Source organism: Lissotriton vulgaris, chromosome 2_1 (genome assembly GCF_964263255.1).
Source record: "Lissotriton vulgaris chromosome 2_1, aLisVul1.2, whole genome shotgun sequence".
Taxonomy (NCBI): domain Eukaryota; kingdom Metazoa; phylum Chordata; class Amphibia; order Caudata; family Salamandridae; genus Lissotriton; species Lissotriton vulgaris.
The window spans coordinates 1,292,024,276-1,292,049,736 of NC_141687.1; the positions used below are offsets into that span (position 1 = coordinate 1,292,024,276).

The 25,461-nt window shown below is 45.0% G+C and overlaps 1 protein-coding gene across 4 annotated transcripts in view; it reads left to right on the forward strand.

The window, feature by feature from the left end:
* The window catches only part of SLC35F5 (solute carrier family 35 member F5), a 681,969-nt gene that overhangs the window by 191,976 nt on the left and 464,532 nt on the right, over positions 1-25,461 (forward strand). For all 4 annotated transcript variants that reach the window (XR_015308472.1, XM_086957058.1, XM_086957057.1 and 1 more), the window contains 2 exons: positions 16,697-16,765; positions 24,835-24,919. Coding sequence is in view for 3 of the 4 variants with exons in the window: in XM_086957058.1 (XP_086813184.1) it covers positions 16,697-16,765; positions 24,835-24,919 (154 nt within the window). In the remaining variant the exon portion in view is untranslated. The remainder of the gene's footprint in view (positions 1-16,696; positions 16,766-24,834; positions 24,920-25,461) is intronic.

Below are 25,461 nucleotides of genomic sequence, written 5' to 3' on the forward strand. Positions count from 1 at the left end.
CAGACTGGCACGCTCACTCATATACTATGGGACTGTCCCCTGCTGGCTACGTACTGGGAGGAGGTACTGAATGAGATTGATAAGTGCTTTGGGATTGAATTACCCCGCTTCCCCGCCTATGTTCTACTGGGCTTGCCGAATGGTTTAATGTACCCTCTAAGGTCTAAGAGAGGTAGACAGCCAGCGATAGCCCTGGGGTCAGCAGTACAGAACATACTCATACACTGGCGCACTACCACGCTTCCTACTGTTGTTGGCTGGCTGTACAGACTGTGGCATGTCCTGGGCATGGAGAAATTGTCCCTAGTGGTGGCGGGGGAGGTGGACACTTTTGAAGAGCTGTGGGCGCCATTCCATACTTTGTTAAGATCAGAATTTAAGGAAATCACTTGCCCTAGGTATCTTAGATTGTTACGGCTGACGCCGCCGCCAGATCCGCCAGATTAAACTGACCATGTGGGCAGCTGATGGAAGGGGGGGATGCCAAGCTGCCACAGTGAGAAAGCGAGTGGTTGACGGCACAGTACAGGGGGTGGGGGGAGGGCTCGGGGGGTTGAAGGGGGCAGTTGGTTGGGAGGGGGGAGGGGGGGGAGTTGCCCCCTTTTTTCTTTTCCCTTTCTTTTCCTTTGTTCCCACCCACAGGTGCGCTAGCCGTGAGACTTTGGCACGAATGTGCCCACCGCACTGAAAGAACTGCCTTTATGCATCTATTGTATTATGCACGCTGACTTTGAGGGGCACCTGTGGTTATTTGTCTGTGATGTTGTTCCCCTTTTTTTTCTTACTGCAATAAAATACTTTAAACCTAAAAAGTGAACCAACTGCCCAACGGCAGTATCCCATTAAGCAAGAAGCTAAAAAACAAGTCAGGGACATCTTAGATCAACTTGAATACCAGGGGGTGATAGAAACATGCACCTCTCAAATGAACAATCCTTTGTTTCCTGTCTCCAAGCCAGACAATTCATATCGTCTAGTTTTGGACTACAGACACCTTAATGCATGTTGTAAAACATTTGCAGTACAAAACTCGCATAGTGCAGCCCTAATGAATAACATAGTTAGGAAAAAATATAAAACGACATTAGACATATCTAACGGTTTCTTTTGTCAAAACATTGCACCAGAAAGCAGATATTTGACCGCTTTCTCAGCATTTGGGTCGCAGAAAAAATTCTGTCGACTCCCACAGGGGTTCAAGAACAGCCCAGGACTATTCTCAGCTAGGGTAACAGAGTTACTACAAACATTTGATGATGAGGCATTATCTTACGTAGATGATATCTATCTCACAGACGACGACTTGGATACTCACTTGAAAAGAGTGAACACCATTATACTTGGGTTCGCAGCAGAGGGTTACAAATTCAACTTTAAAAAGTCTCCAATTGCCCATCTGACAGTACTATTCTTAGGATACGAATTATCAAGTGAAGGAAAAAGCCTAGCGGACAACTTCTTAGAGAAGTGCGCTGTACTCCAAGCTCCAAAAACGCTGAAGAATTTACAATCCATACTAGGTTTTCTGAATTTCGGAAGAACATACATTCTAAATTACGCAGAGAGGGTTAAACCTCTCTACGAACTAATTAAACCTGATTTTAAACAAATCAATTGGACTCAAATACACACAGAAATTTTGAGATCACTGCAAACAGACATGTTAGCTAAAACAAAATTAGATACACGTGACAACACGCGCGATCTTGTAATCCGAGCCATCCCAGGAAGATGCGGATTCACGTACCTGACCTCTAATGAGGGAGAAAAGGTACCAATTTCAATTAAATCTCACTTGTACACACAAGTAGAAAAAACATTCAGTCACACAGAAAGAACTGTGAAAGCAGTGCAAATTGCATTAGCAAATGAAAGAGAACTAGCACACGGCAAACGGATTAATATCCTCACAGCGGAATCCGCCTTCGAGGCGCTATTCAGCCCAGTATACCTGCCTACAGTGTCACTGGATCCGGAATGGATACAGTGTGTAGATTCTCTAGGAGCGGAAGATGTGAAATACTATTTCGCCCCGCAATTCGAAGAACTGAATGATTTAGAGTATGAAGAAGAATATCCTCTGCCAATCGAACGTCTGCCTCTCCCACAGTACGCCTGTATAATCTATACAGATAGATTTGTACAGCATTTCAACGTAGAGAGCAAATCCTACGATGCAGCCTGTGCGATTGTTAAAGGTCGTTGGCTGTGCGGTAAATTCAGACCGAAAGTAACAAAAACTGAATCAGTAAGAAACTGTTCGGCTCAGAGAGCTGAAATCAGATGTTTAAAGATGGCGCTCGAAATGCAGAACGTGAATTCCCGACACTTATCGTGTGCGATTCTCATTTATGCGTCAACTCTTACAATAATAAACTGCAGAGTTGGATTGAAAACGACTACAAAGATGACGCAGGTGCCACAATAAAGCATAAATTGCTCTGGAAACAGGTAGCTCTTTTACAGAAAGAACTACAAAAGACTCACGTGATACACGCACAGAGTCTTCAACGTGATGGCGTTCACGTTGCAGGGAATTCATTGGCTAATACAGCCACAGCGGAAGCAACTAAACCGGCTTCCGTAGCCACAAAAAAGCGTACAGAAAAATACATAGACGGGGAAACCATGCTGGCAGTAAAAACGACCGTAAAAGGCGACTGTGCAGCACTACCCGTGAACTATCCACTCAATTATGCATACGTAATCGATGCAAACTCCGTTCCTTTTGCTCGAATCCCTGGAGTGGGGGATAGGGTAATTCCAAACACGAACAGGAGAATATTTTTAATAGCAGACGCACACATGGGTTTGGGTCCTAGGCACAGAAAGATCAAGGAATCCCTGACTGAATTACAATCAGTATACTGGTGGCCGGGAATGAGTGTACAACACCAAATATATGCAAACAACTGTGAAAACTGCAACAGGGATCGCAGTAGTGAACCATGCTACCGGCTACCGATCAGGAACAGCGTAACGCTGTCTACATCCCATCCTGCGTCCTATTAATCGTTAAAGCTAAACACACTTAAATAATGTGGCCTCCAGCGCTCGGCTGACGCTAGAACGGTTATAAAAGATCTGCGAGTCTTTATCGGCACATACGCAATTACCACGTTCCATTCTGACCAGGGTCCTGCTTTCAGCTCTCGAGCTTATAAGGAGGCCATGGCCAGCATGGGAATTGGGTTGCGGTATTCTTGTCCGTCGCACCCCGAAGGGAATAGTGTGGTAGAAAGAAAAAAACGAGACATAAAGCGATCTATAACAGCGAAGGTATTAGGTTCAGGCGCTGGGTGGGTCAAACATCTAATAAGTGTCCAGACCAGTCTTAACAATTTGCCAAGAAAATCTCTAAAAGGTTTCAGCCCATACAAACTATTGTTCGGAATTAGAATGACAATTCAGGACTTAGATAGTCAGGTATCAGTAGTACAAGATAAGAAAACAGACTTTGACATCAAAGATCGTTTGGCTGTTTTACAGGAACTGAATGAAACAAGAAAATCCTTAAGCAACATAAAGTTAAAGCAACAGCCAGATACCACTGACGAGGCACCACAAGCAACAGGCCCAGCAAGGCCTGTCTGGATTCCAAAGATTGGGGATCTAGTCAGAGAAAAAATTGCGGTGAAGAAGGAATTTGGGCCTTCTTACAGAAAAGCAGTACCTGTCTTGGCAGTCACCGGAACAAGATCAGTAGTACTACCGCCCCTTGCTGGTAAAAAGGAGAACAGAGTCGTGTCTATCGACCTGGTAAAACCACAAGCATGTGGCCTATAATCAACAGTAGGCCCAGTGGACTCCCAAGAAACAACAGAATACCCAAACTTGCAACAATCCAAGAGGTTCAAACTGAAAGACTAATCACATTCGATCAGCCTGCAGTGCACAGGGAAGGACTATGTAATAATGCCATGGAACTCGTGCCTCTTGAGACACAGATTGAAACAGTTCGTCAAGAAACACCAGTCTACAATAATGTGGCATCAGAAAATGCTACCGAGAGACAGATTGAAAGAACAATCCCATCCATTTACAGAACCGCCTCTGGTTATTTCATCAACTTCGACAACTTCTCTGAAAATCAAAACGACCCCGAAGTGATGCCAGAAACAAAAATGACTTTGAAAGAAAAAGCAACGGAACTCTTTCATCAACTGAAGGAAATCTACCTTATTTCCCCTTGGTTAGAGTTCTGGTTCGGTCTAGGTGTATTTTTCCTCCTGCTTTGGCTCATCATGGTACTTTGTTTGGGAAAATTCATTGAGGGAAAATATAGTAGAATGGACACAGCAAGTCAGAACATCAACCTAGTCCTCAAACCACACAGATCATCCCACGTGAAGAAAAGAGAACTGTCAACAGTAAATGTCACAGCCATTCCAATACCTGGTGGGGTAGTATGGGAGAAAACTGACTATGAGATCTATGGTCCGGTCGAAATCCTGAAGTATCCTCATCAACTTAAGGTTTCCTTAAGTGACTTTGTAAAACCTAGTACATTCTCTGATGATTGGGACTTTAACAGTATTAATGACATGATGTCTGATTTAGTAATGTCAGCTAGATTCACAGAACATGATTATTTACAAGGTTCGTCTAGTTATGAACAGTTATTCTGCTACACACATTATGGCGATCATTATTTGCATAAATCTGCACAGCCTAGAAATGTTTTTAAGTATAATCAATGGGAACATTGTGCTACACCACCGAAAAGCAGTTCTAGAACATTCTTTGAGAAATTCAAGTACTTCTCAGGGTTTAACACCAGTGATGCAGAAACGTTTTATTACAAACTGTTGGATTAAACAGGAATGAAAACAATGCTGACAAATTCTAAATTGATATATTCAGAAGCATTTTATGACAAAATGATGACATTTGGTTTTGATTATTGGAAAAATAACATTGAAACAAAAACCATTTGGGGTACAAAAGAGTGGCAGGTACAAGGCCTTGAAGCACTATTCAGAACCTGCATGATACCAGAACAAATGATGTTTTTAAATGACACAATTCACCAAACATCCTGTCTTGGACTAGCTAGGATCAAAGACCTTAACAAACCGTCTATTCCAAAGCCAATACCTGATAATGCAACTACAGATATTGAAATAGACGTAACTAAAATTTTACATTTTAACAGAACACATCCTGATTGGAAAAAGTGGTTAATCTGGCCTACTGACACAAACAGCTGTCAAGATAGATTCCTGAACAAAACACAGGGGTTAAAAATGACCAGACAAGACCCTAGATACTCCCAGAGACAACATCCAGGGATAGTAACAACATACAGTGTAGGGAAACTCTGCCTCGAATGGCTAGGAACATCCACACTGGCTGAAATTAAGCAACACTTGTCTTTACTAAAAGATGGTGCTGATTTGCGCGATTTCATTCCTGGACCACGCAAACAGCGTCAAAAGCGTTTCATAGCGGCCAGCATCTATGCTGCGTACAACGAGGCTTGGAAAGTCACACAAATTGAAACAGCAGAAAAAATACGAGAAATTGATCGTATTAATTTGGAAAAATCACTTTCTGTAGTGGACAATGGGTTAATGACTCTGTCCTCCAGAATATATTCGTTGGACAATCTTGTATCCTCTGCCTTTGACATAATAGACAGAGACTTGCTAATGGTACAGCATGGCCAATCTCAATTACGTTCTATTGTACAATTAGGCTGGACGCTGCAAAATCTTCGTTCAGGCTATGTGCCTTGGCGTTTAATCAACACAACGTCATTTTTTTCCATTTTTAACCTTACTGATAAACAAATCAGTTTGGCACAGAAAGGAGCAGACTATACAATCCTGAGCATCGAAAAACTTGAGAGATTACCATTGACAATGTCAGAGAGTCCTGTCATTGAATGGATAATACACGGAATTATCACTATTCCGATAACAACTTTCCGATTTAAAAAGTGCCTTGAGTACATACCTACTGGCCAGTATGAACGATTGGGTAAAGGATATGTTAAATCAGAATGGAAATTACCATACACACATTCATGCTACAGTAACCGCGACAAAAATGTATTTCTTAGTGGTGAAAATTGTAAACATTCACTAAGCGGTATACTTTTGTGCCAGGGTATTAATTTACACGGAGCCTGTGAAGGTAATTCTAACAACCTTTCATGCCACCAGCTTGTCACACCTGCAACTCAGATAGAGCCCTTCTTTATGCAACTTTTGAATGGGAGTTACATTCTTAGAACGAATCACAGATGTTGTGGCCTTGTTCCAGGGAAAAGTTATCTCGTAAGCGTAACATCCATGGTCAAATGCTGTATGCAAGCATTGTTCCCGAGCGGGCCTGGAGACATAGCGACTCCCATCTGGCCTCGTCTGAATCTCTATTCTATACGAATTGATACTTTAAGCAAAATGAAGTCTGTGCTTTTGCAGACAACAGTGCCTATAACGTCATCAAAAGAGACGTATGATCTTCTAGTTGCAAGGACAGCTACGGAGGTTCATGACCTTTTATCAACAAATTGCCCCGTGCATTTCGTAGACATGCTTAGCCAACTCCTTAACATGTCTAGTGCCACAGGCATCCCAGGCATATTTAAGACGATTTTTACGGGACTGCTAACACCATTTCAAGCAATTCTGGGAATCGTTCCAAATTTTGTCCACTCTGTTTTTGGCGGCATACCCCTATTTTTGGGACTTGTAGCAGGGATTTTATTTTTGACCCTCCTGCTTCGTTATGGCAAGCCACAGCTCAGACATGACTCCTATGGGAATGGAAGAGACAATCCTAGCAATCCGCTACCGGGACAGAATAACTAGAGTCCTTGGATTGGCCAGGCTGAGAGATCTAAACATGACCTGGTTCCTTTCATTCAGACCGATATGGCAATCCTGCATCTTACCTGTACTACGATGTATGCTATGCGGAGATGAGTGCGTGTTGGACATCTGTCTTTCACTTCCATCAGCAGTACCATTGGACGTCGATACTTTGCTCAGTCCGATAACGGCTCACGCATTGTGTTGTCCCCAGCGGCTACCAATCCTGATGACGGCATTCGTTGAGACTCCTGTGCTACGACTAGGTGGTAACAGTGGAGCGAGTGACAAAAGCAGCATCACCCAGGTACGACCTTCTGTGAGCATTGCTGATCCCGACTATGATGACAGCAATCATTCTCACACTTGCCAAGTTACAGCACTATCGAATTTGGTCGAACTGTCACCTGATTTTGTAGACCAATTCTTTGAGAGCCTGTCTGATATGATGTTCTCACCCGGACAGAAATAATAACTTTGGAGAAGCTTTCCGACACACAGCGTTCCCATGAACTCTGAATTCGGCCTTCAGTTTTGAACAACAAAAACTGCTAAAAGCGTTGGAACTCTAATTTCCCCGTTCAAGCAATAATTCTTTTAAATTGAACACTTTTTAATATTCACCCTTTTTTTGGCACGAAAAATTCTTTGCTTAAAGTAAAAACTATTCTTAGAGAACAGAAGCTTCAACTTCTATTTCTACATACATCTAGAGACATAATAACTTCACACCAGCCTCTAGCACATTTTATTGCAATGCATTTATATGTGATGAAATTATCTCGCCCTTCTTCTGTTTCAGAGATATTTCATGTGTAATTCTTTTTGCAAAATCGTTCATTGATTTCATATGCTATAATTTTTGAATGATTTCTATGCTTCAAAAACGTACAGTACCTAAATTTTCACGTATTACAAATACGCCTATTTCAAATGCATACATGTATTTTGGGGTGGGCAATGTTACACATGCATCTTATTGCTCTAGTTTTAGTAATTTGATGGACATGAATTTGTGGAGTGGGTGTGGCGTTCTAATCTAGGATCCTGATCGATACTATGACCTTATGCCCCTATTCGGCTATAAATCCATTTATTCCCTATATTGGCATAACCGTTCAAGTGCAATATTCAGAAACTCATCTCTGGCCTCACACGAACAGAGCCACATTCCAGAATAGCTTTCTCTGCCACTTCCTTTGCAACCAATTAGTGCAATGACAGAGCAGAAGTTACTATCTGAGATTCCTAGATTAACACTCCGAGTTCTTCAACAAGATAAAAACTCAGCAAACCTGGAAATCCCCGCTTGCTGTGTTTTGATTAGTAATAGAACTCTAATGAGCACTGATAGACGATCACTTCCTAGTGACATCTTTATTGACGTCTTATGTCCAAAAACTTACGTCAAACAAGGCACCTTTCAGGTATAAATATTACCAACGTTGCCTTAAGCAAACGCTGTTGTTTACGCTAATGCCATCGCTGAAGCTGATGCTGCCAGCTATCTCGCTGCTGCTGAAGAAGCTGTCATGCTGATGATACCATAGCTGCTATCGCTACTGCTATCGCTGCTAACTAGCGAACGATGGTGTGGTGAACTTTGGAACTGAACAGCCGTCCCCTGCAAAGAGCCCAGCAGATGCAAGCTTGCGGACGCTGCCCCTCCTCCTCCTCGACGCGCTAAGAAGAGACGCTGTCTTTCTCCTGCAGAGAAATCCAGCTCCGGCGTTTCTGGTCTACCCTTGCGGGTGACTGGGATATCGAGCCCTGAGGGAGATACCAGACCTCCATCATTCTATTCCAGAGGTATGGTGTTGACTAAACCCTTAGAAGATAATTCTTGAAGCAAACCTTGGCAAAACCAACTTAACTTAAAGCTACTTACTTACTCCCCTCCCAAGTATTAGGCTTAGGTCAGGTACACTGGGGTAGGCGTAGTTAGAAGCACCAGTTGAGTATTTTAGCCTAATGTATATATGAATGTATATATGTTTTATTCCTTTTAAAACCATTGTATGGCTAAGAAACCATATCAATGCTTTTACAGTATTATTTCGCAATACTTATCTTACTGTACGTACTTTTTATAATAACAAGTCTTGCAATTGTGGCAATTCATTTCTCTTGTACGAGAAGAAAGACTGTTCAATAAATGTTACCTTTTAATGACAAATGCCCGTCTCTCTATTCTCTACATATTGTGAAAGTAAACTGCACCAACCTGACTGAGTAAAATAGCTGTCTATTGTTTCACACGACCCTAGAGATTGACTCTTGATCTGAGGAGCAAAGTTGTCATGTTGCACGGTTGTTGGAAAACTGAATCCCTTCTTGTCTGTGCCAGGGAAGCTGATCACTTCCTATTTCAGTCAAGAAAGTTTCCAGTGACCTCTGAGCTAGTTGGTAACAAACCCAATTAAGTTTAGCATAGTCAGTAGAGGCCTGGAAGATCCGCACTTCTACGTCGATACTACTGTTTATGTTATTCCAATGCGCAGGGCCTATTGGGAAAATAGGAACTATGCTACAAGGCCAAATGGGAACATAGAAAATTGAAGATGTTCCTGGGCTACCCAGAACCGCAAGTATCGTCTGTGGGAAATGCAGGGCAGGTACATGAAAGTGGGTGGCATGCAGGTCCAAAGCCATCCAGTCACATTGATCCAGGGCATAACAAATCTGGGCCATCATGGGCATCTTCAATTTGTCCGAACGTCCTAGGGAACAAGTAGCAACCCAACTTTCTTTAAAGCATTCTGAATTGTTCTTCTCACCAAATGAATGAGAGCCATCTAACAGCATGTCCATCAGAGACTCTTGCACGTCCCCAGAGTGAGCCAGTGGAGCTCATCGGCCTAAGCACCAGACTAGTGCAAGTTGCACTGCTCAAGCAGTCCATGGTCTCCAGAATCAATAATGTACTTTGTTGCATCCTGACCATCCTTAATGGTTTAAGCCGGATTGGCCAAATACTCCGTGAAGACTGCTGGAAAGACTATTGCCTGTCAGTTAACCACCAGGTTTCTCTCATAATGAACCACCTTGCGGAATCTTTGAACTTCAGGACGGACAAGCTTAGCTAGCGGCACTAGGTGGATCATGAATGGAGGTTACATCTCAAGGTGGCACAGGGCATCGTCCATGAAAGTGGAGAGAATGTCTGGTTAAAGCTCTTTTGCCACCACCGAGAATGTACAGTACCAAAACTTCTGCATGCTGACATTTCCAAGATGGTGCAGTGAGATAAATAACGGTGATGGATCAAGCCCTGATCTTTGGACTGGGTAAGAGTGGTCTGCTTAATTCAGACACTCTGTTCATCACCACCCCCTTTTCTGAATCGTTTTTGGCCACTATAGGTGTGGCAGGGTATACTCAGACATGAGTCCCTTTCTCACTGCACCATCAGGATTCAAGCAAGCCGGGCCGAAGATGGCTGAAATGCCAGAAACTGGTCCCCGGTAGCTTGTCTCTTTTCTGGTGAAGAATTGGCTTGGTAGTTTAGTCTGCCCTGTTCCCATGATGCACTGGCCCAGGGACAGACTGATTTGCATATAGCCAGGTTCTGAGCTGGGATGGTGCAGTGAGATAAATAACGGTGATGGATCAAGCCCTGATCTTTGGACTGGGTAAGAGTGGTCTGCTTAATTCAGACACTCTGTTCATCACCACCCCCTTTTCTGAATCGACATTTCCAAGAAGGCTCGCTTTTGGGGAGAGTGGAGTATGGGACTCCTTTACTCCTATCCCCCAAGGCCTCTCTTGCCCAGTGTGCTGAAGTTCAGGAATGACAGGGGCCAAGTTATCCTATTGTCTCCAGATTCTGCAAGGAGTGTGGTACCTGGAACGTCTGGGCATTAGCAACTGTCCTCCGATCAGGCTATCACTTCAGGAGGATTTTCTTTCATTGCAGCAGGGCAGGATCCTAAACGCAAATCTGCACCTCCATGTGTGGATATTGAGAAGCAGCAGTTGACTGTGTCACTTCTAACTACTGAGGATGTGGATGTTTACCTTGTTGCCAGGCATCCGTCTACAAAGTCTGTCTATGTCTATGCTGGGACGAGTTAGTATCCTGTGATGGCACCGGCAACACTGAACAACACTGACCTGCTATAGGCCATACTGTTGGATGTCTTCTAGTTTATTCCATACTTAGCCCAGCAAGGACTTGCCAGTGGGCATCATGTAGGTTATTTTTTTGCCCTTTTGGTCTTTTTATGTTTACTAGACCAACCATCTCTATTCAAATGACATGGGGATGAGGTTTCCAAAAGAGTCAACTCAGTTGTCCCCTCCCAAACCCTTTGTGATTCCACAGTGGGATCTTAACTTGGTCTTCTCGTTTCTCATGCCATTCAAACCCATGCACAGCAGTAAATATAATCTCCTGACTCTGAAGGCTGTGTTTCTTATCACTGTGACTTCAGCTTATTGTGTGAGTGAACTCCAAACTCTTTCAGTGCAACTGCTTTACACCAATTGTTTTCTCAAGAAAAAGCCCAAGTTGGCCTTTTTGACAAAGTCAGGACTGCTTTTTAAATTGAGCCATCCATTACTCTAGTGCAGAAAAGGACTTTTTCTGCAACTGGGAGCCCTAGCGGACCGGCGTCTCCGGCCCCTGCACCGTCAGATGTTTTGGCCCCGGCGCCGTCGTCGACTCCGGTCCGACCCTGCAGGGCCCTGCAGGATCCAGGCCTGGATCCGGGTCGTCGCCAGTCGACCTTACGACTCCTCCGCTGGCACCAACCCCGAGGGTGTTCCTCCCGGCGCCGGCCCCAGACGACGCCGACCCCAGTTTCAGCCCCGGTCCGGGTCTGGCGTCGGACCAGCGCTGCTCAGCGCCGTCTCCGGCGTCGATGGGTAAGGCCTTCATCTACGACGCGGCTCCATCATTTTTGACGGTTTATCAGGAGATTGATGATGAGGAAGACTGGGAGGGGTCTGAGGACCCTGTGCCACAGCAGTGCCAGTTGATCCAGTACTGGGCAGAAGAGCTGGGGGAGGCCAGTGGTCTGAACACTTCGCCCGAAACTAGATTAGTCTCTCCTCACTCCGTGGCTTCGGAGGAGGGAGCTGCGTACAGCGTGGTGTTGAACAGGGCGGTCAAGGCCTTGGCTCTTGAGCTCCTTGTCGCGGTTGTGTGGACTAACTTCCTCAATGAGGTGCTCAAACAGCAGGCAAGCTCCTCAGAGCCTCTACTGCTGTTTAACAAAGCCCTCATCGATGTTCTGATGGGCACCTGGTCCAAGCCCTTCACAGGCCTCCCTGTGGATCGGAACGTGGCCCGACGCCACTGCCCGGCTCTGGGCGACCCCTGCTTTCTGTCTGTTCACCCCACCCCCGGGAGCCTGGTGATCTAGGCCTCTACGTCCCAGACCGCATTCCCAACTGCTCCTCCGGATCTGGAATCCAAAAGGTATGATCAGTTTGGAAAGAAACTGTTCTCCTCCCTGAGTTTGGGGCTGCGGTCTGTCAACACCGCCTGCCTTTTGGGCTGTTAACCCACTCTCTGTGGGACACAGTTGCGGAGGTGTTGCCTCAGTCCCCGGAGGAGGCCCAGACACGGCTCGCCCAAGCCCTGGCTGAAGGGCGAGATGCAGTACACTACTCGATCCGGTGTGGACTTGACACCACGGATTCGCTGGGTAGGGCGATTGCAACGACAGTGACGGTTCGCCGCCACGCCTGGCTGAGGTCCGCCAACTTTTCTGGGGATGTCCAGGCCACGCTCATAGACATGCCCTTCGATGGCTGTCGCCTTTTTGGCAACAAAGCGGACAGTGCGCTTGAGCGTTTCAAGGACTCACGGGCTACGGCCAAATCCCCTTGGGCCTAGGCCAACGCCAGCAGACTTCCGCTTTTCGCCCCTTTCGTGGCCAAGAAAGGGGCGCTCCCACACGTGCAGCCAGCCACAGGCCGCAGAACCAGTTTCAACACTGTTGCGGACGTGGTTACCACCGTGGCGATGCCGGGGGACAGCAGCAGGGTCAGTCCACATCCGGTCCCGCAGCATCTGCCTCTAAGCCTTCCTAGTCAGACATTTCAGGCCCATTCGACGCCAGTGGGCGGCAGGGTCCGCCATCACCTCCCCCACTGGCGTACCATAACTTCGGACAGATGGGTGCTGCAAATCATCCGAAGGAGCTACCCCTTCCCTTCTAGGCGGCCCTCCGACCATGCCACCGCAGTACCAACGCATGTCAGGGGATAACCTGCAACTTCTGCAGGAAGAAGTTACGGCCCTCTTGGCCAAGGGGGCCATCCAGCGCGTTCCTGGGCCAGAAGTAGGGCGTGTTTGCTATTCCCACTACTTTCTGGTATCCCAGAAGGGCAAAGGAGGCATACGCCCTGTCTTGGATCTACAGAGCGTCAATGGCTTCTACCGGAAGTAGAAGTTCAAGATGCTGACTTTAGCTCAGGTCCTAGCTGCCCTGGACCCAAAAGACTGGATGGTAGCGTTGGAGTTGCAGGACGTGTATTTCCACATCCCGGTCCTGCCGGCCCACTGGCGTTACCTGCGGTTCACTGTAGGTCATGGGCACTTTCAGTTTACCGTGCTCCCCTTCGGCCTTACCAGTGCCTCTCGGGTGTTGGTCTCAGCTCATCTGCGCAGATCAGGTTTTAGTCTTCCCCTATCTCGACGATTGGTTTTTGAAAGCGGGCTCGCCCCAAACTGTCATCTCCCACCTCCAGACTACGGCCGACCTCCTGCATTTCTGGGGTTCTCCATCAACGTGCCGAAGTCACACCTGTGCCCCTCACAGAAGCTCCTTTTCATCGCAGCGGTTCTGGACTCGGCGCAGTTTCGGGTTTATCCCCCCGAACAGCGGGTTCAGGGATATTCAGGCTCTGATTCCGATCTTTCAGCCTTTATCCCGAGTCTCGGTCAGGTTGACGCTGCGTCTCGTGGTGCATCAGGTCAGGTGGCGGATGCGGGCTCTGCGGTGGGAGCTGAAGTTTCAGAGGGTACAACATCAGGGCAACCTGTCTGACCTCGTCCTGATCTCAGAGGGCACTGCGAGCCAGTTGCAGTGGTGGCTCACGAACCGTGATTGCATCAGCAGCAGGTCTCTCTCCCTACCCCGACCGGCGCACGTAGTGGTGACAGATGCGTCCCTCCTGGGATGGGGGGGGGGCACATGGGAAAGAGGGACATCAGAGGCCTCTGGTCTCCGGCCGAGTCCCGGCTCCATATCAACCTTCTGGAGCTGTGGGCGATCCATCTTGCACTGAAGGCATTCCTTCCCTCTGTCAGGGGAAGTGTAGTGCAGGTGTTCACGGACAACACCACCGCCATGTGGTACTGCAACAAAGAAGGCAGGGTGGGGTCGTGGACCCTTTGTCAGGAGGCTCTGCGCCTCAGGCAATGGCTGGAACACCAGGGCATCACCCTGGTGGTTCAACACCTGGCATGTTCCCTGAACGCCAGGGCGGACAAAATCAGCCGCCGCTGCATGATGGATCACAAATGGCGTCTGAACTTTGACATGGCGCAAGGTCTCTTTCAGCAGTGGGGAGAGCCTTGGTTAGATCTATTCGCCACCGAAGAGAACGCGCAATGTCATCAGTTCTACGCGTTGGAATTTCCAAGGCGGCACTAGCTCGGCGTTGCTTTTCAACGCGAGTACAAGCTGCGGTCTGTTGTACGCCTTTCCGCCTTTAGCACTTCTGACCAGAGTGCTGAAGAAGATCAGGAGAGACCGGGCCAAGCCATCCTTGTGGCTACTGACTGGGCACAAAGATACTTGTATCCTGAGCGACTCTGCATGTCAGTCGATCCCCCCGATTCGTCTGCCTCTTCAGGAGGACCTTCTGTCGCAGCAGCAGGGGACGGTCCTCCACCTGAACCTGTCCAGTCTCCATCTACATGCGTGGAGATTGAGTGGCGGCAGTTGAGGCCATTTGACTTGCCTCCGTAAGTCTGTGATGTGATTCTGGCAGCCAGGCGTCCCTCCACAAAAATGGTATACGCCTGCAGGTGGAACAAATTTGTGGCATAGTGCACAGCAAAGGCTGTGGATCCTCTCTCTGCACCCCTTTCAAAGGCTCTCCTCTTCCTTCTTTCTCTTGCCCAGCAGGGCTCTGCACTGGGCACTATCAAGGGCTACCTCTCGGCCATTTCAGCCTTCTTAAGGCTTCCTGATCAGCCTTCTCTTTTCAAGTCCCCTGTTGTAAATAGATTCTTGAAAGGCATCACACACCTGTTTCCTCCTGTTCCCTTCGTGATGCCTCAGTGGGACTTGAATCTTGTTCTACCATATCTGATGTGCGCTCCCTTTGAGCCACTACATAACTGTTCTCTTTGCCTTCTGATTCTTAAAACTGCATTCCTGGCTGCCATCACCTCTGCCAGGAGAGTGAGTGAGCTCCAGGCTCTATCTTCCAAACCTCCTTTTGTCTCTGTCCATCCGGACAAAGTTGTTCTGAGGACTTTGTCCTTCTTTCCTTCCCAAGGTAGTCGCAGCCTTCCACATCGGGCAGTCCATCACATTGCCCACCTTCTTTCCGCCTCCACATCCCTCGAAAGAGGAAGAGAGGCTCCACCATCTGGACCCAAAACAGGCTCTCCTTCTTTCTAGATCGCACCCGCCAGTTCCGGGTGGACGACCAGCTCTTTGTTGGTTAAGTGGGCGCTAAGAAGGGACGGGCGGTGCTCAAACGGACCAACTCTCGGTGGGTCGTCTTGTGCATCAAGGTTTGCTATTCCTTGGCGAAAAAGGAGCCTCCTGTTGGGCTGCGTGCCCATTCTACTCGGGCCACGGCGGCTACTACTCCCCTGGGTCGGGGAGTCCCCTTGCAGGACATCTGTCAGGCAGCTACGTGGGCCTCTCTGCACACGTTTGCTAGGCAACTAAGTCCGGAGATGGCTTTTTCTGCCGTTCCGTTCTCCAGGACTTTCTCGTGTGGTCTTGGTTCGCAGACCCACCACCGGGGTTGGTATTGCTGGGGTATCTATTCTGAGGTAAAGAATCTAACACTAACGTGTTTCTTTCAGATGTACAAGTTACTTACCTTCGGTAACGATATTTCTGTAAGAAACATTAGTTGGTGTTAGATTCCTTACCACCCCACCCATCCTCCCCGTTCTGTGAACCGATGTTCAGGGTTAACGACATCCCCTTCAGGGCCGTAGTTTCATGGCACCAGTGTGGTTTCTATCATGGCTCTGCGTTACTGGCGCGGAAAGTTATGTACAGAACTGACGTCAGCGTGCGAGGGTGGCGTCTAAGTACTCCGATGTCATTGTGGCCATCACTACGCTGACGACGGACGCGGAGCCGCAGACGACGCCTACCGACGCGCAAGGGTACTGCTGACGTAAACTTTCCAGATCCAGTCTGACACCTAAGGGTAATTCTAAGGTAAGGAATCTAACACTAACTAATGTTTCTTGCAGATATATCGTTACCGAAGGTAAGTAATTTGTGCGTCTCGGAGCAGGGGTATCTTGTATTTTGGAATAATTCTCAAAAGTGCATGCTCCTTTCATCATGCTTTACAGCGGAGTATGATATGATGATCCAATAACTTGAGTATTTGACGAGGAATGTAATCGTTTTTTTCCTTTTAGGAGCTGCTGTTTGTGTGAGGCTGGTAATATTACATTGCAAAGTGTTAAATAGTTAAAACATAGCTTTTAAGTGGGACTCGCCAAAGTCCGTTAGACATCCTGTGTTGCAGTGTTCATTGTTTTCTCCACAGTTGTTAAAAACATTTAGAAATGTTATATGCATGTGCTGCTTTGGTTAGAAGCTCATCTATTAAAATGTAATAAGGGAGCAACGCATCAGTTCAGTTGGCACTAATCCTGTTACTCAGATTAAACGGAACCCTGACTCAAATGCTACTTAAAAATCCCTCTCTGCGTTTAGTTTGCAGATGCTGAAGGTTACTTCACAGCCTGTGCTACAGCTACAGACAGCAGCGCTAACAGTTGTTTGGTAAGGCACACCAGCTTGAAATTGTTGCAAGTCCTGTTCAGTTTTCTGTGGCACCCTTGTATTTGTTTTGTCTTAAAAGCACCACATTTGGATGGCTCAAATTGGAATTTAATTTACAATTTGTGAAAATAAATTGTGAAAATTGCTTAACTATCATTAGTGTAGCAAGGTACTGGCACGAGACCTAATTGTGTAAAGGCGTCCACTTTACCCCAGTTTTGGTTGTATTTTATATCTGCTTAAGATAGAGGGGCAGGGTCAAATGTATTTGCTCCTAGTAGGACCCGTTGTTCCTTTGCTATGCATGCCACTCTTTACAAGCACTTGATTGACATTTCTGATGGATGCATGTTCTGACAGATTATTCCAAACGTATCAATACTCCTTCCAGGCATTAGTCTAGAAAGCATTTCTCCAGGAAAGCATTTCTCCAGGGACTCCAAGGCTGGAACTGGTGTCACACCAGAGTTTATTAAACACCAACCAGTGTGCTGGCATTGGTTACTGATTTTTCATGCTTGTTGGCGTTCTCCGGAGCTCTCCGTGTCTCACTGATACATTCCTCACCTGTCAACAGGAACTAGGTAAAATGTTTCCTCAAAAGGCATCGGATTTCTAGCCTTAGCAGACTGTGCTGCGAGAAGTCTTTCAGACCCCCACAGTGATAGTATGTAGCATATGGAATAAATATTATTGCTCCACACTAGAATAAGTTTTCTGTTCTCTCAAAATTTATTTTCATAGAATTTTTTTTATATTTAATAAAGCCATGTTAAAAAATGCATTCAATATATACTTGGGTGCTCTTGTACAATGTTGCACAAACTGTCTAACAATTCCGTATTACGGTATCTACCTCCGAGTCACTCATTAATACTGTAAAATCATATAATTTCAAAATCACAAATTAAATAATGAACAGATACATTTCATATACATTTAAAAAGTCCCATTGTCGACGCGTTTCGGTGCGTTGGCTACAATTATAGCACCTTCCTCAGGACGGACAGAGTTAAAAACCAATTTAGTTCTTCTTTCTAAAAAAAAGGAATGCATACAATTAATACATTGTTCCTCTGGAGAGTTACTTCTAGTTGTCGGCTATTTTAGTTGTGTCACTATTTCGAAATTTTTACAAGAACTACCCTTACTTGTATTGGTAGGGTTGACGTCCTTCTATGAATTATCAGGACGACTGTATCATCACTAGAAAACTTTGTGATAAAAGCCACTTCAATTATGGGCCAGGGAAGTATAGAGTTCTAGAATTAACAAAAGCATGGAAATAATTGCCATACTTTTTTAAGACTTTTTAGTTTTAAATACGTCTGAGTACACTTACTATTAAAAGCCAGGGTGACACGTGATCAATGGTGTCTTCATTCAAGCAGGAGCGTCTTTAAATGTACGCCGCCTATATTCAATCGTTTGCCGTGCCTGTGGGATACACAGATAGTACCATATAGTCTAGATAGTAATATCCTAGATCTAAAGTCTGTTTTAAGCAGGGCCTGTTTATACGTACCAGTAAAGTTTACGCCTAATAACCGGTATGTATTGATCTCTCTATAATAGGAGGAGTGATAGATAGGTGGATTATTAGCCACTGGCCTATGTACATTTGTTAACTGAACCAGCACGTTATGTCTATTTTGTATAGGCATCAAGATACCATTAGCAAAGGCGCAGAAGTGGACAGCTTGACCAAAATTATTAGGCGTAAACTTTACTGGTACGTATAAACAGGCCCTGCTTAAAACAGACTTTAGATCTAGGCTATTACTATCTAGACTATATGGTACTATCTGTGTATCCCACAGGCACGGCAAACGATTGAATATAGGCGGCGTACATTTAAAGACGCTCCTGCTTGAATGAAGACACCATTGATCACGTGTCACCCTGGCTTTTAATAGTAAGTGTACTCTGTTAGACGTATTTAAAACTAAAAAGTCTTAAAAAAGTATGGCAATTAATTCCATGCTTTTGTTAATTCTAGAACTCTATACTTCCCTGGCCCATAATGAAAGTGGCTTTTATCAAAAAGTTTACTAGTGATGATACAGTCGTCCTGATAATTCATAGAAGGACGTCAACCCTACCAATACAAGTAAGGGTAGTTCTTGTAAAAATTTCGAAATAGTGACACAACTAAAATAGCCCACAACTAGAAGTAACTCTCCTTAGTAACAATGTATTAATTGTATGCATTCCTTTTTTTTTAGAAAGAAGAACTAAATTGGTTTTTAACTCTGTCCGTCCTGAGGAAGGTGCTATAATAGTAACCAACGCACCGAAACGCGTCAACAATGGGACTTTTTAAATGTGTATGAAATGTATCTGTTCATTATTTAATTTGTGATTTTGAAATTATATGATTTTACGGTATTAATGAGTGACTCTGAGGTAGATACCATAATACGGAATTGTTAGACAGTTTGTGCAATATTGTACCAGAGCACCCAAGTATATATTGAATGCATTTTTTAACATGGCTTTATTAAATATAAAAAAAATTCTATGAAAATAAATTTTGAGAGAACAGAAAACTTATTCTAGTGTGGAGCAATAATATTTTTCCAGTGTCACAGCTGTAAATCAAAGGTTAATGATTTGTATGTGTAGGCCTCATGGTCACCAACTGAAAGAATAATTACACAGAAAGGAATTTCTTGTTGATAATCATTTGATACCCAGTCCTTTCTGGTCCCTGGGAAACTCTCTTTTTTATGAGAGCATATGGAATAAAGGAATATTGTTGCAGTCCACGTCTATTGCAACTCTATGCACACAAAGGTCATCAGGGAGCAAGAGGCTAAATTATGTTTAGCTAAAGTTCACTGGGAGACCCCAGGCAATCTTTCTCTTTTGAATACAAGTGTCCTTCAGTGGAAGGGTCATCCCACGAAAATCATAAAAAGGGCTGTAGGTAGGATAGGTCTTCCGCCTCCATGAAGCTATTATGATCCCATTACCATTCTGTGTCTTCGTCAGGACGGCCTGCAACCCTTTGTGCTTCACCCCAAGTTTTGGGGGGTTGGTTGCAGCGGGCTTGTCCCTTACAACCCCCAATGCTGTACCTCTATGGGCATTTGCAGGAGTGCCTATGGCAAAGTCAAAACCATTCAAGGAACTGCTCCTGATCACCTTAGCCATTCTTCACCACCATGAGTTTTGTTGTTAAGACAGTCTGTAAAGCAGAACCCTAGCACCTTCCACCGGCCACCTAGAGAGGGAATCCTACAAGTTTGTTACTGTGGGTCACAAAGTTTGGGCATTCGCCAACTTGGCTGTCCACATGGCTAATGTCTTTTGCCTTTTAGCCAATAGGTTTTACCAACTCTTACAAGGCATATCTATATGATCAGCCTGTCAGGGCAGCGATGCATGTAGGAGATGTAACCAGCAGCAGCAACACCAGCCTCTACTTACTCTGCTGTCTCGAAACCTCAGTGGCATCTACCCTTCATAACCCAACCTTCTGGTGAGGTGGAGTGTCTACCATTTTCACATTGTGTTTAAGGTGATCATTTAATGTCTGGTTGATCAGCTGAACTGACGGGGCTACGCCTTTCCTTTCGCGTCTTGTCCCAGACCACCTCCCTTCCTTCAGATTGTCCATTGTTCTGAAGGCAGAAGACCTGCCTTTATAGAAAAAGTTGCCAAAGAAATGGTGCCTCTAGCAAAGAGGGGCCCTGGGTTTTATTCCCTTTACTTTTTGATGACCAAAAAGCACAGAGACCTGAGGCTTATACTGCATATCTGCCTTCTGAAACTTTTCATCTGGCATGAAAAGTTTAAGATGCTATTCCTGAGCTAGGAATTGTTGGCCATGAACTTGGCAAAGTGGTTGGCGTCACTGTACCTCCAAGGTGCTTATTTAAGTCTTCCAATTCCCTGTCTACACAGGTGCTATGTGAGCTACATGGCGAGGGTCCAATACTTGCTGTTTGCTTTCCTCCCATTCTGACAGTCTCATGCTTTTTTGAAAGGGTGCTGACTGAGATTGCAGCTTCTCTGCAGATATCAAGTGTCTTGTATTCCTGTACATGGATGACTGGCTGATGATGACTGAATCCCTGACTTTTGTCCAGTAGTGTGCCCAGTGTATGATGGCCTGACCATGACCTGGGTTGTATCCTCAACTTCCAAAAGTTGTTGTGGCAGTGCTTGGCACAAATCTTATGAAGGTCTCCCCTCCTCAAAAAATTGCAGATGTTTGGGTGAGGATTCTGATGCATCTTAAGGTCTGATCCCAATCCTGCAGGTTTTGCACTTACTAAGCCTAATGGCCTTGAGCATCCTGTTCGTACCTTCCACCAGATAGCAGATGCGAGTACATCAGTAGTGTTAGAGAAGCAGTTGCTACAACACCAAGGAAATCTCTGAGCTCAGGTGTCGATCTTTCAGGCAGTGGTGGATGAAGCCTTCCAAAATTCTGAAGGGTCTTTCATTCTGCCCTCTGCAAGCTTAGGCTATAGTGGACATGGATATCTCTTCACTAAGCTGGAGTACTGCCTAGTTGACATGGCAGTGCAGGGATTTTGGCCTGTATCAGAATAGCACTTGCACATAAATGTGCTTTAGCAGCAGGCTGTCCTTGTTAGCTTGAATTCCTTTCTTCCTTCCATCTCGGAGTGCAATGTCTAAATTGTGCCAGACAAAGCCTCCTCCATCCATTTTATCAATAGATAGGGTAGTGTGCATTTTCTGACCCTGTGTTGGGAAGCAGTTCCCCCACGGAATCTTCCCACAAGTGTCTCACCTTGTGGGCTTCTTTATTATGAATGCAAATGTTTTCAGTTGCCTCTCATTGGTGGACCTTGAGTGGGAGCTCCACATCTATGTGATGGAAAGGACTAGATTAGAGTTCCCATTCCAAGGCAGAAATTGTATTCCGTTTTGGGCCATGCATCCTGGGGAATACCTTTTTGTGCGACTGGTCTTAGGGTCTGATGGATATATTTCCTCTGATGTTGCTTGTATCTAAAGTTGCAGTATAGTCGAGTATAGCTGGCTCTGTTTGTCCCAGTTTCGATGAGGAGCATCTGGTAAGCTCATCGATTGCCACTCAGCACACATCTGCCCCTTCCTGCCCAGTGGAGAGTGCACATTCTCAAGCGGTATGATGGTCAGATATCTAACCCCAAACTCTGTAAAGAGGCAATTGAGTGGTGCCGGTTGGACCCCGCCCCATTTTGGCTGCCTGATGAGGTTGCATCCGTGTTGGTTAGCAGGAAGTCTGTGATTTAATCCAACTAAACCGGTCTTTGGAATAAGTTTGTTCAGGGGTGCTGGTTGGAAAGCATCGAATTAAAAGGAAAGAATTACATTTTGCAGGGTTTACATTTTTTTTTTTTAAAGACGTCAGTCGGGCAGTGGGAGGACTGATTGCGCTTAAAAAATCTTTTTTAAACATTTGCGAATGTTCTCCATTGGGAGTGGGTTACTACCAGTTTTAAACTGGTGGTAAAGTATTACTATTTTGTGACCAGAATTTGGTCGCAAAACTTTAATACACACCTTTCTGATTCAGTATTTATAAGGGATGTTCCTTCCAAATGCAGAATCAGTATTTGGTAGCAAACACAAATTGTGATTCGGTAACAAGTTACTGAATAAAAATGTGCCTTTTGTACATTGTAAAGTTCTTTTGCGGACTCAAATGGTGGGTTTCTGGGAATCTGGCCCTTTGCAACTAAAAAAAAGCTTTGTACAATTGGCCCTTACTGCTTTGGGACACATTTATTATGTGATGAGTATGCAGAAAGATGTTTCCATCAGAGGAAGAATTTACTTAACTTTGGTTACCCTGGGCAGCTGTGGCTTCGAGCAGCAATGCTTAAACAAAATAACTAGTTTAAAGGAATTAGAAGCACCAAACAACAAAATCAAGTCATGCAACATGAAAGAAATCTGACACAGATTTATATAAATAGATCATATTTGTATGATTTTTTTAGACACCAAGATCATCAAAATCCACTGGAGGGTTCAGGAGATCAAGATTTTTAAGTAAAACGTAAATCGTAGCTTTTAAGTCCCTAGTGCAAACAAGCATTGGTAACTGTAAATGTAGGCAACTTTTGAAGAGTTGTGTTTGACTACTTCTACCCAAGTGGGGCAACCAATTGTGAGAGAGGGAAAGTCAGGGGGGGCAATAAGGAGTATTTGGACAGTTAGCTGGTCACCAAAGCATTCGCAAGTCCAGTTCCACACTTTATCTCCAGACCACCAAAGACCTCAGGACTGCCATAGACTTTAATGCAGTGGTCCTGATGCTGGGGATGCAGATGCTGAGGATGCTGAAAGATGCTCTGGATTCTGTGCGGTCAGTGTGGGTGTCCTTGAAGTTGCTCCTCGGTCTACGGATAAGGTGGGATGACTTTGGCCACAGGGGTCAGTGTCCATCAAAGTCCTCTTTGAGTCAGTAGAAGGCTAGCTGCAGCTGGGCTACTGAGCTCTGTATGCAGCAGTTCCAGCGGTATGCTTTGGGGAGGGCTGGTATCTGTCTTTGGTGACCAATTTGGGCTCAGATGACACTGCCGGGTCAGCAGACTCTGGTGCAATGTTTGGCCATAGATGATCTGTTTCATGGGTTGCACGTCGGCGGTTAGCGGTGATCCGTAGCTTGTAGCTACTGACTTGCAGGTAGGGGTTACTGCAAATTTGACTGTGCTGGTTCCAGGGGATCCACTGACTGGACCTTTGAGTCACTTCTTTGTTTTGGGGCTTGAGAGTGACTTCCATGAGCCAGGAGTCACAGGCACAGTCTTCTCTTTGTTTATGCCAAGATAGTGACCTGGGGGGAGGATGTGGCCACTAGCAATTGGGCTTTCAGGATCCCTGCAACCCTGTGACAACTTCTGGCTATGTGAGGTATTTAGCAATGCTAAAGTGCACTATTCTGACCACTCTCTGGATGTCTGAACGTTTCCTAAGATGTTAGGAGCTTGGTTGCCCACCCTAGACATGCAGCTATCGGTGGACTTCAACACCCACAGGAAAACCAGTTTAGCCACTGGTTTCCCTTCTCTATTACTACTGCCCGCCTGTCTTCTTGAACAAAGGGTAGCCCTACATGAGTGTGATCACAGTTTACCCACCAAAGGCAGCTTCGCCTTTGAAACTCTCTTTTTGAACCACTGTACAAACTGGGTAACAGAGGGGCAACATTCTAAGAGTTGTTTTTCCTTAATAGTGACATTAAAGTCGACCTAGGGATCAAGTCTGATATCCTGAAGTACCCATTTTAGTACTCCCATTCAGGAGTTAGACGGACTGAGGGGTCGGCCAGTAACTCTGTGTTAGCCAATTGGGATACTAACTTTTCCACAGCAAAAATTACAATTTCGAAGCTTTGCTGTTAAGACCTATTAAAAGCATATATTCTACTTAATACTATACAGCTCCTTGCCTTAGGGCTCTAAAGGCCTTAATTAGGTGAGACCTATATATTTTTAAGGAAAGTAGGGGCTTTGCCATTGGTTTAAATGGCAAAGTCAAACTAGCGGTTTTAAAACTGCTCTAGGCCGAGAGCCATTTTGTACCTTGTCGCACACAAAGGTGGCACAATCCGTGCTGCAGGCCTGGGTGAACTCTGTCTTAGGAGCTACCCTTGGTACCATATTCTAGGGACTTACAAGTAAGTCAGCATATGCCAATTGGGGGTATCCAATCAACATACACGTTGTAATGGGTTAGAACACTAGCACTGAGATCTGGTTGACAAACCTCAGTCCACTATGGAGTCATAAAACTAGGAGCATTGGTCTAAAACTTTGGGAGTGATCATGCAAAAAGAGGTATTTCCGTACACCCATGTTGTTAGATGTAATTTTTTATTTAAAAGGAGAGTTCCTTCTCCGTTCGTCCCGCCAGGCCTTTTTCAGGTTGATGATAAAAACGTTTTACTTGTTAAACAGCATGTAGATTATGCTGGTTGTAAATACAGACTTGTATATGGACACTAGATACCTTTGCTTATACTTGAAATGCATGGCTTCCTCTTTATATTCTTCTTGTTACATAAGTGTTTACCCTGGATAATGTTTTATTTTGTTTCACAGAGTGAACCTCTTTATGTTCCTGTTAAATTTCATGATTTACCGAGTGAAAAAGCTGGTAGTGCTAACACTAATGATGCAGAAAATTGTAAGTACTGGATCATTTTTTTAGTATTATCTAATTATTCCATGTCACAATTATAGTCTTGGTTCACTGCAGCTGATCCATTAGAACTATCAGCTGAGAACGGAGCATTATGTCTTTGGCGTGGAGTCATGTGAGTACCTTATTTTTGAATAATAAATAAGGTTATTCACAATTGATGTTTAATTGCACCATTTAATGTAACATCTTTTAGATTTCTCCACATCAGGCCTTATTTAAATGGTTTGAATGGTCTTAAAAACTCTGTGGTACTGCATACAAGAATTAATTCACAGGTGACAAAAAGCAAATTTACTTTTTGTGTCACTGCCTTACCTCTCTGAGCTTCTGTTTGGAAATAATGGAAAAAGTGTACATTTTTGAGGGAAAGTGTCTATTCGCACACCAGCTGCTTGCACCTCTAGTCTGAGGTGAAAATATCTAATGAAGGAATTAATAGTCTTGACCGTAACTTGGTTCTCCATCAGTTTTGTTTTGTACCCAGTGAGAAGGTAGGACCCATTATAAATATGTCAATCATTATT